General features: G+C 34.2%; 1 protein-coding gene and 1 pseudogene across 2 annotated transcripts; one reads left to right on the top strand and one right to left on the bottom strand.

Moving 5' to 3' along the window:
- The first annotated feature begins 2,639 nt into the window (after nt 1-2,639).
- Nucleotides 2,640-10,260, top strand: LOC141595991 (kinesin-like protein KIN-14C). Of its 2 annotated transcripts, none has more exons than XM_074415981.1 (17): nt 2,640-2,895; nt 3,024-3,284; nt 3,385-3,529; nt 4,385-4,494; nt 4,596-4,715; nt 4,828-5,031; nt 5,536-5,745; nt 5,844-5,918; nt 6,004-6,150; nt 6,502-6,640; nt 7,904-8,013; nt 8,097-8,258; nt 8,371-8,588; nt 8,772-8,853; nt 8,947-9,045; nt 9,142-9,246; nt 9,768-10,260. In XM_074415981.1, the coding sequence occupies exons 1-17, from the start codon at nt 2,851-2,853 to the stop codon at nt 9,945-9,947; spliced, it is 2,412 nt and encodes an 803-aa protein (XP_074272082.1). In that variant the 5' UTR covers nt 2,640-2,850; the 3' UTR covers nt 9,948-10,260. The 2 variants fall into 2 exon arrangements, with proteins under 2 accessions (XP_074272082.1, XP_074272083.1); XM_074415982.1 differs by having other exon boundaries at nt 2,755-2,895; nt 4,864-5,031.
- A 2,335-nt stretch (nt 10,261-12,595) lies between these two features.
- LOC141597512 (cysteine-rich receptor-like protein kinase 44) lies at nt 12,596-16,356 on the bottom strand (annotated as a pseudogene).
- Between the last annotated feature and the right edge of the window lie 425 nt (nt 16,357-16,781).

Genomic DNA, 16,781 nt, shown 5'->3' with positions numbered 1-16,781 from the left:
TTTATTTTGAAAATGCCTATGATGGACACTTTGATCTTTCATACTTAATTTGGTCCATTTGTCACCAATAATTGACCATCTCCTCAGTCCTTGATTTTTGTGGCAAAATCAAAGGGAAATAAATGATCAGACGAAGGGAGTAATATTTTAAATGGGGATGTATTTTTTTTTTCTTTTGGTGAAAAGCTTACGGACGGTGACTTAATAAAGAAGCTATTTATCTCACTTGAACCAGTTGAAATTCGACTTGACAGGATTCGAAATTTAGGTGAATCGAAACTAACTATTCCTGAAGGTAAACTGATGGTTGATAATATCTTTTGGTCCTAATTAGACTCGAAACCTCAATTACTTGTTATTAGCCCGATGCTACCCAAAATCTATTTGACCATCCTCGCTTTGACCTAACTAATAACTCGGGTGTGTAACAATATAAGAATTTTATAATTCGGTGAATAACAATACACTCAAACATACTTAACTATAATGAGTTAACTAAAAAGGCCCGTCTGAAGCAAACGCACTAACAATAGTTAGAGCGTAATATCAATATCTTCATATTCATCCCCTATAGACTAAAAGATTAACACACATCTAAATTTTCCCGCTTACATTTCCCGCCCAAGTGAATTATACTAGATAGTAATATTTATTTCCTATTTAATTTATATTCACTATCTATATTTACTAATAAAATCTCCTTTACTACTAAGAGAATAATATTTCTCTTATTTCCCTCCAAATGCATCTATCTAATTCAAGAAACAAGTAAAATATTCCTTCTTTAAACTATTTATTATAGATTAAAATTATTAAACTATTTAGTATAGATTAAAATTATAAACTATCTTTTTTATTAAACTATTAACTTTGCTAATTGTTATAATTTTTTCAACAAAATAAATTAAATTTAATGTTAAATTATAAACTGCACGTTGTAAATTCTTCATTAAATGTTATAATTTTAATTTTAGAGAATAATTTGACACATATCTACCATTAACTTTGTGATAATAGAAAATTCATTAAAACAATTGGAGAATTATTTAAATAAAGAAATCATTAATTTCATGGTTAAAAAAATATATTTATTTCATAAAAATACACATTTCATAATGTTACTCGATTCTCTTTAATTAGTTTTTCATTATAATTAACACCCTAGAAAATAAATATTCTATATATACCGCGCATAGCGCAGGATCTATGCTAGTTATTCAACACTTAAATATTCTATTTATTTCATTATAAACAAAGCTCAACTTATGATTGAACAAATTTAGTTTTGGACCCAAAAAACAGTCTGGACATGGCTATTTGGTAATAGACCGGCCCGAATCGAATTCATCTAAGGCCCGCCCTTATGCATGCAGCATGCAGCATGCTTACTTGAAGTTTTGGTTTTTGGTCTGCTCTGATCCAAACCGGTTAATTTTGCGCAGATTGAATGACCAAAATTAGGTATTTCGTTACCAATCTCAGAAACTTTATAAAGTTATTGACTATTTTATCTTCAAAACAATATTCTAAACTTAATATTGGTGGTTATCCTTGTAAGGATACTTTAATCAATTAATTTTTTAATTTCATTAATATAATGAAAATAAATTTTAGTTATTATATACTTAAACATGAAAAATCATAAATTTCGGTTCATTTAGTCAAAGTTCGGGCTGGATCAAAACACTCGGGTACGTTCCAATTCGGGAACGATACTCATCCATGGTTCAAATTAACAAAATAAAATGAACAAGAAAGTAAATTACCTAATGAAATCACCTTCGGTTACACAAGAACTCCGGAGAGACGGTCTCTCAATAGCGTTATTGAGAGACCCCTTACATGATGGGGTGAGGGACCCACTGAATTTCTTTTTTCCCTATTATGTCTCTCATGAGACCTACTGCTTCGTTTATTATTTCATTATTAATCCTGTTGCAATGTACAACAATTTATTTTACACAAGACTTACTTAAAGTTAGACTTGATAATACTGTCGACTCAAATGACATGACCCGAATCCGCCCCACACCCAAACTGAGGATCCGAATCTGATCCAAAACTTGAAATGACAGGACCCTATGCTGCTATTCAACTCGATCTGAATATTTATTATCATATATTAACCGTTATCTCAAAAAAATTAAATAACCCACTCGAAAATAATCCAAATTCGAAATAACCCAAGTCGTCTCAATTTCTTGCAAACCCAAACTTAAACTAAGGTCATGTTCTTTTGGACTTAAAGTCACTTAATTTAAGTTTACTTCAGATACTATAAGTTCAGTTCAGTTCAGATCAGATCCTATAAGTTCAGTTCAGATCCTATAAGTTCAGTTCAGTTCAGATCCAATAAGATCAGTTCAGTTCAGATCCTATAAGTTCAGTTCAGTTCAGTTCAATTCAGTTTAGATCCTATAAGTTTAATTCAGTTCAGATCAAGTCCGTTTCAGTGCAAAAGAAAAGGGCCTAACTGAACCCAATTTGTTTGCACTTTGCAAGTCCCGCTTATGTTAAAGTAGCATAAATACGCTCCCGTACCCGGAATAACCAAATATATAAAACTCACACGTGTACGTCGTCTAATTACCGCCAACAAAAAGTAGACGTAAGTCGTAACTCGTACGAATAAAAAATATAACGGCGCTCCCCTCTATTTCAAATTTCAAATCACAACGTTCACTTCACTCTCTTACGCTCCTCTATCTTCTAATCAAATCACCATAAACCCTAAAAATTCCCCCAATTTTTTCAAAAGATTTCCCCCAATTTTTTCAATCGATTTCCCCAATTTCACTTTATTCCCTAAATCAATCACTCATCACTCATATTTCTCTTTCGTCTTAATCCATGCCTCCTCGCACCAGAAATCCCCCTCCAAACCCTCTTCTTCGTGTACTCCCTCTCACTCCATTTTCAATTTTCAGTCTCCGACTTTTTATTTTTTGGATGATTTGTGTTTGACTATAGTTTTGATGTTAAAATTTGATTAATTTAATTAATTTGTGTGTTGATTGTGGTAGAATAAGGAAGGAGGAGGAGAAGAAAATGCGAACGATAAGCGGCGAAAAGTCGGAGGAGGTAGGATGACGGGCCCCACAGCGGCGAGCCAGGGGCGGCAGGTGCGGCCGGTGTTGTCCACGGTTAGCCTTAATCGACAGGATACTAGTAGTGTGGCGGATACGGTGTCGGAAATGGCGGTTGAAGAGATTGTTGATTTTACTAAGGAGGATGTTGAGGCGCTGTTGAATGAGAAGATTAAGGCAAGGAAGACTGATTTTAAGGTGGTTTGATTTTGTATATTATTTGTTTTGTTTTATTTTGTATCGTTTCGATGTGATTTGTTTGGATTGAGGTTTAAGTATTGTTGTGTTGATTTGGTAGGCTAAATCGGATCAATTGTCGGAGTTGAATAAGAGGTTTAGGCGTTGTGTTAAATGGTTTCAAGGGATTGAGCAGAACTTGAATTCGGAGAAGGAGAATTTGCAGAATTTGTTGGATTGTTCGGAGAAGAAGTGTGTTGAGATTGGTATGCTTACACTCTCTTAAGTCTTATCCTTTATTGATTTATGTAGTTGTGAATCGTAATTGATATGTTAAATGGTGAATTTTGAAGTTGTTTGTTACGATGGTGTTGATTTCCTTGAAGTTATTGTCATTTTTTTGTTGATTTGTGACGATACGAGCTACATACGCACTTTTATCCTTTATTGATTTATGGAATTGAGAATTATAGAGGATTTGATTCTAGTTGTTTTCCGATATAATTGGTAATTAAAGTGAATTTGAAGTTGTATATTTTGAACTTGAATTCACTTGACATAAGTGTTGTTTTTGCTATGATTTGTGACTAATTGAGCTAAGGATGTTAAACCTGTCTAAGGATCTGAAAAAGTGGAATCCCGAATCCACGAGGTAGAGTTGAGTTATCATGTCGTCTTAGGTGTTTAAAAGTTCAAAGTCCTGAATCCCTAAGTTAGAATTTGGTTATCATGTTGTCTTAGGTGTTCAAAAGTCGAAAATAAAACTTCGTAGTGGGTTTTAACTAAGGAAGAAAGAGTCTTTAGTAGCTGAATTTTTAAATGATGAATTCTAAAGTTATATGTCACTATGTTATGATGATGTTCTTGATGTTATTTATCATTTTTACAATGATTGATGATTTGTGACTATATGAGCTAAGGATGTTAAATCTGTAAGGACCTGAAAAAGTGGAATCCCGAATCCATAATTTAGAGTTTGGTTATCATGCCATCTTTAGGTGTTCAAAAGTTGAAAAGAAGGGGGGCTTTAACTTAGGACTGGAGGTTTTTATGTAGCTGAACTATCAAGTACATATTTATTTATTTATTTTTTAAATTTTGGTCCGTGTGTATGGTAACAGAGAATGCGAGGAAGAGCAAAGAAGACGAGCTTAACGCCTTCATTGGAGAGCTGCAGGGAAATAACGCTGCTTTGCAGTCGAAGTTTTCAAAGGAGGAGTCAGATAAGTTGGTATGTTAGCTAGATATTCATTCAGCTGATCAACACTATATTATGGGATCTTTTGTCGTGTATTAATTATGATCATCTATTTCATATGTTGAAACATGCAGGAGGCGATTGAGAGTTACACAAGCGAAAAGGAAGCCAGGACCGCGGCTGAGACATTGATTGCATCCTTAGAACAGGAACTTGAAAAAGTTCGTCAAGAGAAAATGGCATCTGACCATAAGGTAGTTTAGAGCTGTCAATGTTTGCTATCAGACTTTAAAAGAAGCCTTATGGTTTTTACGATTTGTTCTGAGCTTCTAATTGTCTATGTGCTATGAAATCTGAATGCTCCAGGTAGCATCTGTTAATGAAATGTACAAGCGCTTGCAGGAATACAACACAAGCTTGCAACAGTACAATAGCAGGCTCCAAACAGATCTTGCAACAGCTAATGCAACACTTCAAAGGGTGGAGAAAGAGAAATCTACCATTGTCGAGAATTTGGGCACCTTAAGAGGACATTATGCTTCTTTGCAAGAACAGCTAACGACTTCTCGTGTAAGTTTCTTGATTAAAGCATATTCTTTTGATACCTTTAGCTCAAATATTCACATGGTCTTATGTTCTGAAAATGAATTAATCATTTCATATGTGGCAGCAATCACGTCCCTTGATTGTATTGCAACCCGTAAATGTATTAGCAAGGAAGATTCCCATGGTCCATGAAGGAATTTATTCCTTGCCCTATGAAGATTATATATACAAATTCGATTGAGACGAAATACTCATTTGTAATTATGGTTGTTTAAGATTTTAGGGCGTCTCTTAGTATTAGCTGTATTAGGCCTTGTTTGGTGAATGGTGGAATTATGTAACTAGGTTTGAAGTTAGTGTTATAGCGAAAGTTTCTTTTGTGATTTGTTATATTCTAGTAGATATAGATACTGCATATCTACTAATACTATATTCATATAAAAACCCGTAAAAATCATTTATGTGTATAACTTGCTGATGGATTTAAGACTGTGGACTTATGTTTTTGTGGCACTTATTTGGCCCCAGGCTTCCCAAGATGAAGCTGTAAAGTTAAAAGAAACGCTAAACATTGAAGTGCATTGTTTAAGAGGTGAACTTCAACAAGTAAGGGAGGATCGTGATCGTTTACAGTCACAAATTCATGAACGGACTGTTGAAATCAAAAGGCTCACTGAAACTACGGGCACAACTGTAAAAGAATTGGACAATCTGATGATGAAATCAAATGCCTTGGAGGTTTGTATCTGGATCCTCGCTTAGCTTTATCACTGTTATGATGTAACAAAATTTTACCTTGATTGATAATTTTTAATATGTCCCTTTTTCTGTCATAGGAAACTTGCTCTTCTCAAAGGCAACAACTCCAGATACTTCAACATCAATTAGGTTTGGCCAATGAAAAACTAAAGGTGATTTAATCATCCTCTATGTATTATTTTTGGTAGCGATTTTCTTAGGGTTCTTGTATTTATGCTTTAAAATCTATTTTTGCAGATGGCCGATTTATCTGTTTCAGAAACAAGAACCAATTATGAAGAGCAACAGCAGTTAATAATGCAGCTAAAAGATCGTTTAGCAGAAGCCGAAATTCAGATCCATGAGAAGGAGCTGTTAAGGAGAAAACTGCACAACACTATTCTGGTAAATATCAAGTCATATTTAATATTTTAGATTTGAATTATAAGTTTCATTTGCAATTAAGAAATCTTACATGGACAAACCCTACTAAAAATCTGGTAATTTTAACAATATCGTACATGTCAGTCTAATTATGAATATAATAAAATATGAATTCATTTTCAAAAAAAGAAAAGACATCATAAATTATTTCAGTCCCATATTTTGACCGTGATCGAACAGTAAATCGTATTACCTGCCCCAACAATTAAATTATTTAGCAGTTGACAATAAAGTGCTCTTTGTAAATGTGAAAAAGCTTATTTTTTAAAACTCTACTTATGTCAATGTTTTCGCTGCTGTTATTTTCTGCAGGAATTGAAAGGAAACATCCGTGTTTTCTGTAGAGTCAGGCCCATGTTGCCTGAGGATGGCTGTTCGTCTGATGCATCAGTTATCGCATATCCTCCCTCTACTGAAGGACATGAGCAGGGGATTGACCTTATTCAAAGTGGTAGGTTTGACTTTACTTGAACATTTAAGTTCCACCTCATATACACTGTAATCCATAAGTATATCAAGTGATTGTAGTTATCATTGTTATTGTTGTGGTATATTTGGATGCCTATAGTAATTTAATTGCAGAAAGGGATCATGTTTAGAAGTTTTTATTTGACATGATGAGTTTAGAAGGTTTTTATTGTACCATTTTGATTAAATCTCTAAAATTGTTGGACTAATTAACTGCCAAAATGAGTTATGAATGTCTTTATCATGACAATTTTAGGTTAAAAGTCGGCCACGCCTTACTAACTTGCACAAAGGGATCAGGTTCATATCTTAGGTGAAATAAGTTTAGAAATACAAGTATGTCTTGTTTCGTATAGATATATCATATATATGGAGTATATTTCCATAAACATCGACATATCGTTAAACCTAAATTTAGATATAATGATATTTGTTTGATGTCAAATTTGGGAAGCCATTTTTATATGCTTTCTCCTCGTGTTAAACACTGCTGTATTATTAAAAAATGTTTGCTTACCTGACAAGGGAAACTCTCCATGAGGTAACAAAAATGTTTGCTTACCTGCTGTATCCTTTCTTCTACCTCCCTCCCCTGTCTCTTGAAATCCATTGATGATAACAAAACAGTAATACTTTTGTTAAATACTTTGTAGATAGGATTCATATGGTGTATAATAATGTAACACTGCTACACATTAATAGCAATTTCAAAGAACAATTAATTGTTAGTAAATAGTAATTTATTAACCTGCTACCATTACACTCCTAAAAAAGCTCTATTGTAGTCTATGTTACTCCGACACCTCACTTAACTGTCGTGTCGCGTGTCAGACACGTGTCGGTGTCCGACACGACACGACACTTCGACACTTCAATTTAGACCACAAAACAGGAAAATTCACCCCAAATAGCCGTGTCCGACACGCCTACACTTGTCGGCGTGTCTGAGTAGATTGTAGTATTGAATCAATGAAGAGCAAGGTTAAGTAAGGCAACCAAACACCATAAAAGCACCTCACTTAGTAGAAGCAGATCCCAACAGAAGTCGTATTTAGCTTGCTTATATCTTCAGTTCATTTTGCTAGAATTAACTCTAGCCTCGTTTAAAACGGCAGTTAAAGTATAGTCTATATAGTATATGCTATTTTAAAGTACTACTTCCTCAATTAAAACAAACACAGGAACAAAACTCCGAAGTATGGATCACGAAGTCTGATCTTTTACTATGATGTTTTGCTATTTTCAGGCCAGAAATATGCTTTTACCTTTGATAAGGTGTTCACACAACAAGCCTCACAAAATGACGTGTTTGAAGAAATTTCCGAGTTAGTACAAAGTGCTCTCGATGGCTATAAGGTCAGCTTACTGAATTGAGTTGTTTGCCAAAATGTGAGAATCTCCATGTATTCACTATAATATTTTCTGTTTTATGTTTGCAGGTTTGTATTTTTGCCTATGGTCAAACTGGATCGGGTAAAACATATACCATGATGGGAAGACCGGAATCCCTGGATCAAAAGGGATTGATACCTCGTTCATTGGAACAAATCTTTGAGACCAGCCAGAGGCTTTCAGCCCAAGGTTGGAAATATCACATGCAAGTAAGTATGTTACAGTAGTAATTTCATGTATAATTGTAATTTTTCTTTTAAGTTGGTCATTTCCTTAGGATCATAGTTAGCATAGTAATGATCAATTGAATTTTTGCTTCAGGCATCAGTATTGGAGATATACAATGAGACCATAAGGGATCTCTTAGCATCTAATCGTTCAAGTGTTGATTCCATGCGTACCGATAGTGGTGTTCCCGTAAAACAGCATGCAATTAAGCATGATGCAAATGGAGACACTTGTGTGTCTGACCTTACCATTGTAGATGTTTGCAGCTCAAAACAGGTTGCTTCACTTCTGCAAAAGGCAGCACAATCCCGGTATGTGATCTGATGCTTCAAATTTTCAATGTTTATCAATGGTTGTCAAACTACTTTTTAACTGGAGGAACACTACAATTACTAATAAAAGGGATGGTGTGACAGGGAAGAGTGTAAGGATTGGAAACTTGAATTGTTCCTTGCTGTTGTGTTTGATATATAAGTTTCTCGTTTGATTTTCAGGTCTATAGGGAAGACACAAATGAATGAGCAATCATCACGGAGCCATTTTGTATTTACTCTTCGAATATCTGCGGTCAACGAGGTTTTGGCAATTATCTTTTATTCTCTCTTTTTTTTTTGTAAAATTTATATCCCGGCCTTGCTTTTTACTCACTCGGATTGTTTTTATGCCCAGACAACCGAAAAACATGGTGTGTTAAACCTAATTGATCTTGCTGGGAGTGAACGACTTTCAAAAAGTGGATCAACGGGGGATCAATTGAAAGAAACTCAGGTATCTTTACTTACTGTATATTTTTTTGAACCTGTGCTGCTTCATTGATCTAATGTTTTAAATAATTAAGGTTCTTTTTTTTTGGGTATTCGTCAGGCTATTAATCGAAGTTTATCATCCCTTGCGGATGTTATTTTTGCACTAGCAAAGAAGGATAACCATGTCCCATTTAGGAATTCAAAGCTCACTTACCTACTTCAGGTGAAACATTTTAACCTTTCTGTTTGTTACTTTACTGCTAGCATGGACTTCCACAGTATGACATTAAGACCATGAAATCTTAGCTGTCAAGAACTGGAAGGGACCTTAGACACTAAAACTACTTAGTAGCTTTGAATTTGACAGTTAGAAGAAGAAAGTCCGACGGCTAATCTGTACATTTTAGATCATTTCATGCTATGTTTTTTTTTAAAAATTATAGGCTTCTTCTGGAGCCCAAGAATGTGGTCTGTTCTCTTTTCCTTGGCAGTTCTGCATATACAGTTGCTTAAGAATACCACCTGTCCTTTTTCCCCCGTCTCATCTACCCTTCTTGCAGTGAGAGTTTCTTCTTACATTTCATGTTGTGTACAGTCGACCCCATCCCTGGAACTTCCCAACGAACATACTTCCGCCGTCCAAGAATAAAACCTTGGTGATCCCAAATCAACACAGGAAAGAATGATGTAGAGGAAATTGTAGGACTGAATTACATTGTTCATTTGTTTTTGTTGTGTTTTCAGCCTTGCTTAAGTGGAGACTCAAAGACGTTGATGTTTGTTAATCTGTCTCCGGAGCCAACTTCAGTGAATGAATCACTATGCTCTCTCCGGTTCGCTGCAAGAGTCAACACTTGTCAGATTGGAGTTCCTCGACGTCAGACTGCTATTAGATCAGCTGATTCTCGCTTAAGCATCGACTGACTGAAAGCAAGACTCTCATTCCCTTCTCCCTGACTGTTAATCTCGCCATCACAGCTTTATTCTATTGTGGGTAATTCTTATTTGTATGATTAGTGTTTTTAGTGTATGCATGTGATCTTTATCACATTTCGAGTTGATTGAATTTGTATAAGCAGTTTGTATGTGATCTTTATCACTTAGATAATGTATTGATTTTTAGGGCAAGGGCTTCCTGCTTGCCTTTCTTAGATAATGTATTGATTTTTAGTGCAGATTTGGTTCAAGTTAATGAAGATATTTTGGCCCATGGACAAACATGGCAGAGGTTTTGCAACGAGTTTGTAGTCTGCTGTTCCTTAAAACTAGTTTTAAGCCCGTGTAAAAATGCACGTGTCGTAAATAGGCGCTATTTGTGTTAGTGGACACATGCACATATAAATGAGCATTAATAAATGTGAATATCGTGACAATATAATTGCAATATACTTTTTTCATTCAACTCTACTCTACCATATTACCATTTTTATCCATTTAATTCCACTCTACCATTTTCCAAAAAAAAGCATGAAAAATTACCCTTTTATCCTTATTACAATCTCTTGTGTGTTTACATACTTTGCTACTACTTCGCCCACTAAAATCAACAACACTCATTTGTAATTCTATTACGTATTTAATAAAATATCTTCCACACGTCTATTTGTACTTCTATTACTTGTTTATTATCTCCTTAATATTTGTGCATTTTGCAATATGGTAGGGTCACTAGGGTGGAGTTAAATGGAGGAAGTATACTATAAATATATATAATTTTCTAATTTACTCCCTCCACTTCATAATAAAATTCCTTATTTACTTTTTCGTCTATTCACAATAACTTCCCTATTTTTTTTTTGATAAGTGTTTGTGTGGTCCAAATTTAGTTGTATGGTGGGTAGTGTATTTGTATTGTCCAAATTTAATTATATTGTGGGGTAGTGTGTTTCCTTAATTTTTGTGTCAAAATGAAAAAGGAAGTTTATTGTGAATTAGAGGGAGTATTTTCTAACTTAAAAACAATAACCAAAAATACAAGGGAATGTATTGTGTACTTTATATTTCATTAACTTTGCTTTATAGTATAAATATAATTTTCTAATTTATATATATTTTTTTTTTCAATTTTTTGACGATTTAAGTTTGTTTATAATGTACATATATGATTTTTTTCCAAATATGTACCAACTGGTTTATAATCTTAAGCATACTTTTTTTTTTTACTTTATTACAGTATTTACCTAATTACTTTTATTTTATTTTATAATGTTTAATTTATTTTGATTTATTCTGGTGTTTTTTTTTTCACGTAATATTAAATTTCAGGTGCTCTGTTGAAATTGCAGTTCAGATGGTGTATTATTTGAAGACATGAGGTTGATAGAAATACTTAGATCACATAATACTTATAATTTTGAAATTGTAATTTTTTTTCGTAATGTTTTACTATTAAGGGAAATGTATACTCCGTAATATACTGTTTTATGTATTTTTTTGTATGGTACGAATATATTGTTCTGTATAGTGTATAGTTTATATGTAATTGTAAATTTGTAACGTACAGTCCTATCAAATACGAAGTAAGAATGTACAATGCCAGAAATTAAACACCCCTAGAATTATGGTGGGCCACGTTTGGAATAAAAAGTTATGTAAATTTCCTGGAAAGGGAGAGCTAATATGAAACTTTTATAAGACATCCTTTTTATACTATGTAGATTTGTATAATGTAAAGTATACTTTATATTTGCTTAAGTTTGCTTTTATAGTATAACTATAATTTTCTAATTTGTATTTTTTTTTTCAAATTTTAGACCATTTAAGTTTGTTTCATAGTGTATATATATGCGGCACAAGTAAGAAAAAGAGCAGGACAGCGGGCCGCAAAACCTTTCCACTCACACAATTGTTCCACGCAAGGGAGTTCTTGTTGATGGAAAGGAAACTTCTGTCCAAACCTTGTTTACTGGATTATATTATTGAGCATACTTTTTTTTAATTTATTACAGTATTTGTCTAATTACTTTTAGTTTATTTATAATGTTTAATTTATTTTGCTTTATTCTGGTGCTCTATTCAAATTGCTCTCCTGAGGGTGATTATTTGAAGTCAAGAGATTGATAGTTAGATACTTGGATCACATTATATTTATAATTTTGTAATGTAATTTTATTCATAGAGTTTTAATATCATGGGAAATATATACTACGAAATATACTATTCTGTATTTTTTTTTTGTTTGGTAAGAATATATTGTTCTGCGTAGTGTATAATTTATATGTAATTGTAATCCATAGTCCTATCAAAAACGGAATAAGAATGTTCAATGGCATAAATTAAATCACCTACAATTATGGTAGGCCGCGTTTGAAATAAAAAAAGTCATGTAAATTTCCTGGAAAGGGGGAGCCAATAGGTAGCCTTTAAATGACTTCCCTTTTATACTATGTTGATTTTGAAAATCCGTTATCTATATACACTCTTTTACTGGCCGTATAGGTCACGTTTAATGGACGGGATGCCCTACAAACACTCTCGAAAGATAATTAATCAGGGAAATGATCTAGGCTTTATTTCTCATTAGCGCTAAAAAAAAACATCAAAACAACAATCATATTTTTCGCAAAGCCTTCTTAAAAGGGATGTATCATGGATCCGGAGTTTCCATTCATTGTAGAAGACATATTTGAATTGAGGGTGGACCAATCTGAGTCGGATGCTTGACGTGGTAGTTGAAATGTTTCGCTGATGTATCCTGGAAATGAAGGCAATGGCAGCGGAAAGTCGGTACTCAACCATATGATAATCGAGGACATATTAGGTCGATCAGCTACATTCTTCTGTACGCATAACAACCCAACGTGTATATGTCTACTGACTCCAGTTTCCAGTGAAGTACTCAATGCAACTTTTGGGTCAACGACGTTTAAGATTGTTCCCTCCCTCCAATTTTTCCATACCTACGAACACACATAGATTATGTCAGTTTTACTATGTTTACTCTGTAACAAGAAACAAATGGGTGAAATATTAACTTAGTTTATAGGAGTTATAGACAAATTACCAAGCTTACTAAGCCAGCAGCAAACTCCTCCTCAAAGAAGCCACTGTTTCTGCGGCCACATATGATTTCGAGAACCAAGATTCCAAAGCTGTAGACATCCGACTTAACAGAAAACTGCCTGTATCTTGTATATTCAGGAGCCATGTATCCGCTGAAAATGCATTACTTTTTGTTAGTCATGGAATAAAAATACTAGTAAGTTATATATAAGACGATCACATACTAGGTTCCCGCGACTTTACTAGCGTTTTCATGAGTTTCATCTGCCGAAAAGAGCTTGGCTAAGCCAAAGTCAGCAATCTTAGGATTCATCTCTGCGTCAAGTAGTATGTTGGCAGGTTTAAGGTCGCGATGAATGATTTTAAGACGAGAGTGTTCATGTAAGTAAACCAGTCCTTGTGCAATGCCTCCTATAATTTTGCGTCGCTTGCTCCAATCCAAACCCCCCTCATCGGGTGATTCTACATAAACGTAATGGTTTCATATACATATAGTTGACTCATCAAACAAGGCAATAATGGAAATGAATAGGAGTACATCATTACATCATATCTTGAGTTTTATGGGTGGGAGCGTACCAAATAGGAAATGATCAAGACTTGCATTTGGTACAAACTCGTATACTAAGATTCTTTCTTTCTTGTCTAAGCAGAAGCCGTAAAGTCGAACAAGATTCCTGTGTTGAAGTTCAGCAAGTAATGCTATCTCATTTTTGAATTCTGCTTCTCCTTGGCCTAAGTTATTACTTGAAAGCCTCTTCACTGCTATTTCTCGTCCATCCGGAACTATGCCCTGAATTCCAAAGCATACTCCATAATTAGTGGAAGAAACGAAGACATTTCGTATAACCCTTTACGGTGCTCTATTATAAATCAGTGGAACTATACCGATATAAATGAACAATATGTCTTGTTTCATAATGTTTCGTGATCCATAGGATACAAAGTCCACATTACGTCTAGAAATTTTTGGCCAAATGTGCAATGGGGCCCCGGGAGCGAAGGGCCCGTGGGAAAAAAACTTCATCACCTACATGTATATTCAATTGCCACAATATATATTGTCACAGTATATATAGGCATATTATATATACAATATATATATTCCCATGATTACTAAAATTTTGGTACGATTATTCGTATTTTGTTACTTCTATTGTGAATTTGTGACGTTTATAAGTGTTGTGCCACAACATTCGTTATTATTGTTGTTGTGGACGTTTTTCTTTTCTTTTTTATCTTCATTTTATTATTATAGTTATTAATAACCTAAATAAATTCTCACATTGGATCTCTTAATTACAAGCTCCGACTTTGTTGATCACCTCTAAAAGTAATGTAGATGTTAGTTAGACTAATTACCTTGTAGACAACACCAAATCCGCCATGGCCAAGCTTATTAGCTAAAGAAAAGTTGTCAGTCGCCGCTTTAATAGTGCTAAAGTCATATTGTAGTGACTCGACGCTTGCGATTTCCACCTTGGTTTCTAGTATAAGACAATTAATCAAAGTATTAGTATGTACATATACAACCAACTTATGATATTATCAATGAAATACCGAAATATAAACTACATTTTTTTACCGACCTTCAGAAATTCTCTTCATTTTCCGCATCCTAAACGAGGCATAGCATAAAACTACAAGAACAAGTGATGCAACTGTTGAAATCACGGCAATCAGGACGATAGTCTTCGACTTGCTGCTCTTTTTTCCTTGATAGTACATAAAAACAGAACACCAACATGTATAGTTGTTTAAGAGTCGTATAGCGAAACATTGAAAGACAATTTCTGAATAACCCATCATCCAAAATACAGTGAGTGAATTATACATCTGATGTAGTACATCAGATTGATATAGTTTTTGAGCATTAAGATAAACTTTTTGAGTTTTAATTTAAAAATTTTGAGTTTTATTATAAAGTTTTTGAGTTCATTTACTTAAACATTAATCTAAAAAAGTTACATTATAATTCAAAAAGATTACATATAAGCTCAGAAATTTTTTATTTTTGACATCATAAAACTAAAATGTAATTTATAAACTCTATAGAACTACAAAAATATACAAAAACTAAAAAAGTCATTAAACGTGAGGTAGTACATCTGATATACAATCCTTTTTCTTTTCAAAATACAACGAGAATTGTATGGACTGACTGCTATAACACGTGACCTGATCATAGCTGACCGAGGCCTAATTGAGGCCATTTTTATGCTACATCCTACGTTTATTGTCAGATCCGTAATGTAGATGTCAACTAATTTAGTTGGTAAAGTCCTGAGCGGTGATACTCATGATCAGGGGCGGATCTAGGGAGTGGCCCGGGTGGGCAGGTGATCATGAACGCTTAGAAACAAATACCCCTTCCTATTCACTATTTTTTTTCCCTATTTCCTTAAACGGATTATTCAAGTTTTCTTCCATTTTTTTATTTTGGAAACTTTCACTCTTATTTTATTTATCATTCTCTCCTATAACTAAACCCCACCCAACTTTTTTACCCATATTTTATTACTTTCCTTAATGTTTTGGCCCCATAATTCTTTATTTAACTCATAATTATTCATCCATCTCTCATATCACCAAACCCGAACCAACTCTTTTACTCTTATTTTATTCCCCACCTTAATACCCGTGTCCACAAACAAAGGGAAGAAAATAGAGATTAGGATGAAGTATTTATTAATATCGTAACTATATAGTAAGCTATATATAGTAGATCAGTTGGAAGAGAGGTGTTAGCGCAACTGAAAGATACCAGGTTCGACTTTGGTGTATGCAATTTTAGTTAATTAACTTTTTTGTTATTTGGGCTTCGCCCATCAACCCATGTCCTTTATTGTTGAATATTGGAAAAAATATCGATCTAACCAATTAATTTGCCAGTCTTTTTACTTTCTACTGACATTAGTTTAGAGAAAAAAAATTCAAAATATTAAATTGTTCTTAAAGATAAAAATAATGTAATGAATTTTTTCGGTGCCCCTTATACGAAATTCCTGCGTACGCTTCTGCTCATGATTTGGTTCAAACCCCGTCAGCAACAAAATCACCTTTAGTTATGTGCCTAATTAGGTCTATGGGCCATGTCGATAAGAGATCAATACACAAAGTAAGACATTTAAGTATACAACATACCTGAAGTATTAGAGTGCTCGTGAGGCGTTCTCAGGGAACCGGTGGGTGCATAACTGGGAGCATATATATCTTCTGATGTTGTGGGCGCGGGTATGGGAGGTAATATTATCGAGGGTGTACCAAGTATATTGTAAAATTGGTACGGCTCATATCTGACATTGCAACTCGGGCTAGCAAACCACGACATAGTTTCATTACCGCAACATTTAAGATGCAAATTAGTTAAATAGGAAAGACAATTAGAGCAGAGTTTTTCGGTCAAATCCGGGTTACATTGCGAAAGTGCAAATATATTGTATATGTAACCTTTACTAGTAGTAAAGCTAGTCTCACCAGTTGCAAACTTAAGCCTAGAATCACCCAAAGACGCGTTCTTATTAACGTAATTCAATAATCTCGTTAGAGCTGAGTTGAACTGAATTGGAATGGGCTCGACACTATCAGTATTATATATTTCAAATCGGTTTCCCTCTTCACTTATCCCGAATATAGTACGCGTGGAATACCAAAGGGTACAATTCGAGTACCATCCAACAGCTTCCTTTTCTTTTGGGCATAACCGAGTGAGTTTAATGATAGCGTCATTGCGACACTTACTACACTCGGCCTTGG

Source organism: Silene latifolia, chromosome 8 (genome assembly GCF_048544455.1).
Source record: "Silene latifolia isolate original U9 population chromosome 8, ASM4854445v1, whole genome shotgun sequence".
Taxonomy (NCBI): domain Eukaryota; kingdom Viridiplantae; phylum Streptophyta; class Magnoliopsida; order Caryophyllales; family Caryophyllaceae; genus Silene; species Silene latifolia.
This window is presented reverse-complemented; position numbering and strand designations above follow the sequence as displayed.

What these genes read in the sequence shown, in the direction of transcription:
- LOC141595991 (XM_074415981.1), top strand. Translation starts at nt 2,851, where the DNA reads ATGCCTCCTCGCACCAGAAATCCCCCTCCAAACCCTCTTCTTCGT. An exon ending in AAATGGCATCTGACCATAAG is followed by an intron (nt 4,716 to 4,827) that starts GTAGTTTAGAGC and finishes TGAATGCTCCAG; the next exon opens with GTAGCATCTGTTAATGAAAT. An exon ending in TGAAATCAAATGCCTTGGAG is followed by an intron (nt 5,746 to 5,843) that starts GTTTGTATCTGG and finishes TTTCTGTCATAG; the next exon opens with GAAACTTGCTCTTCTCAAAG.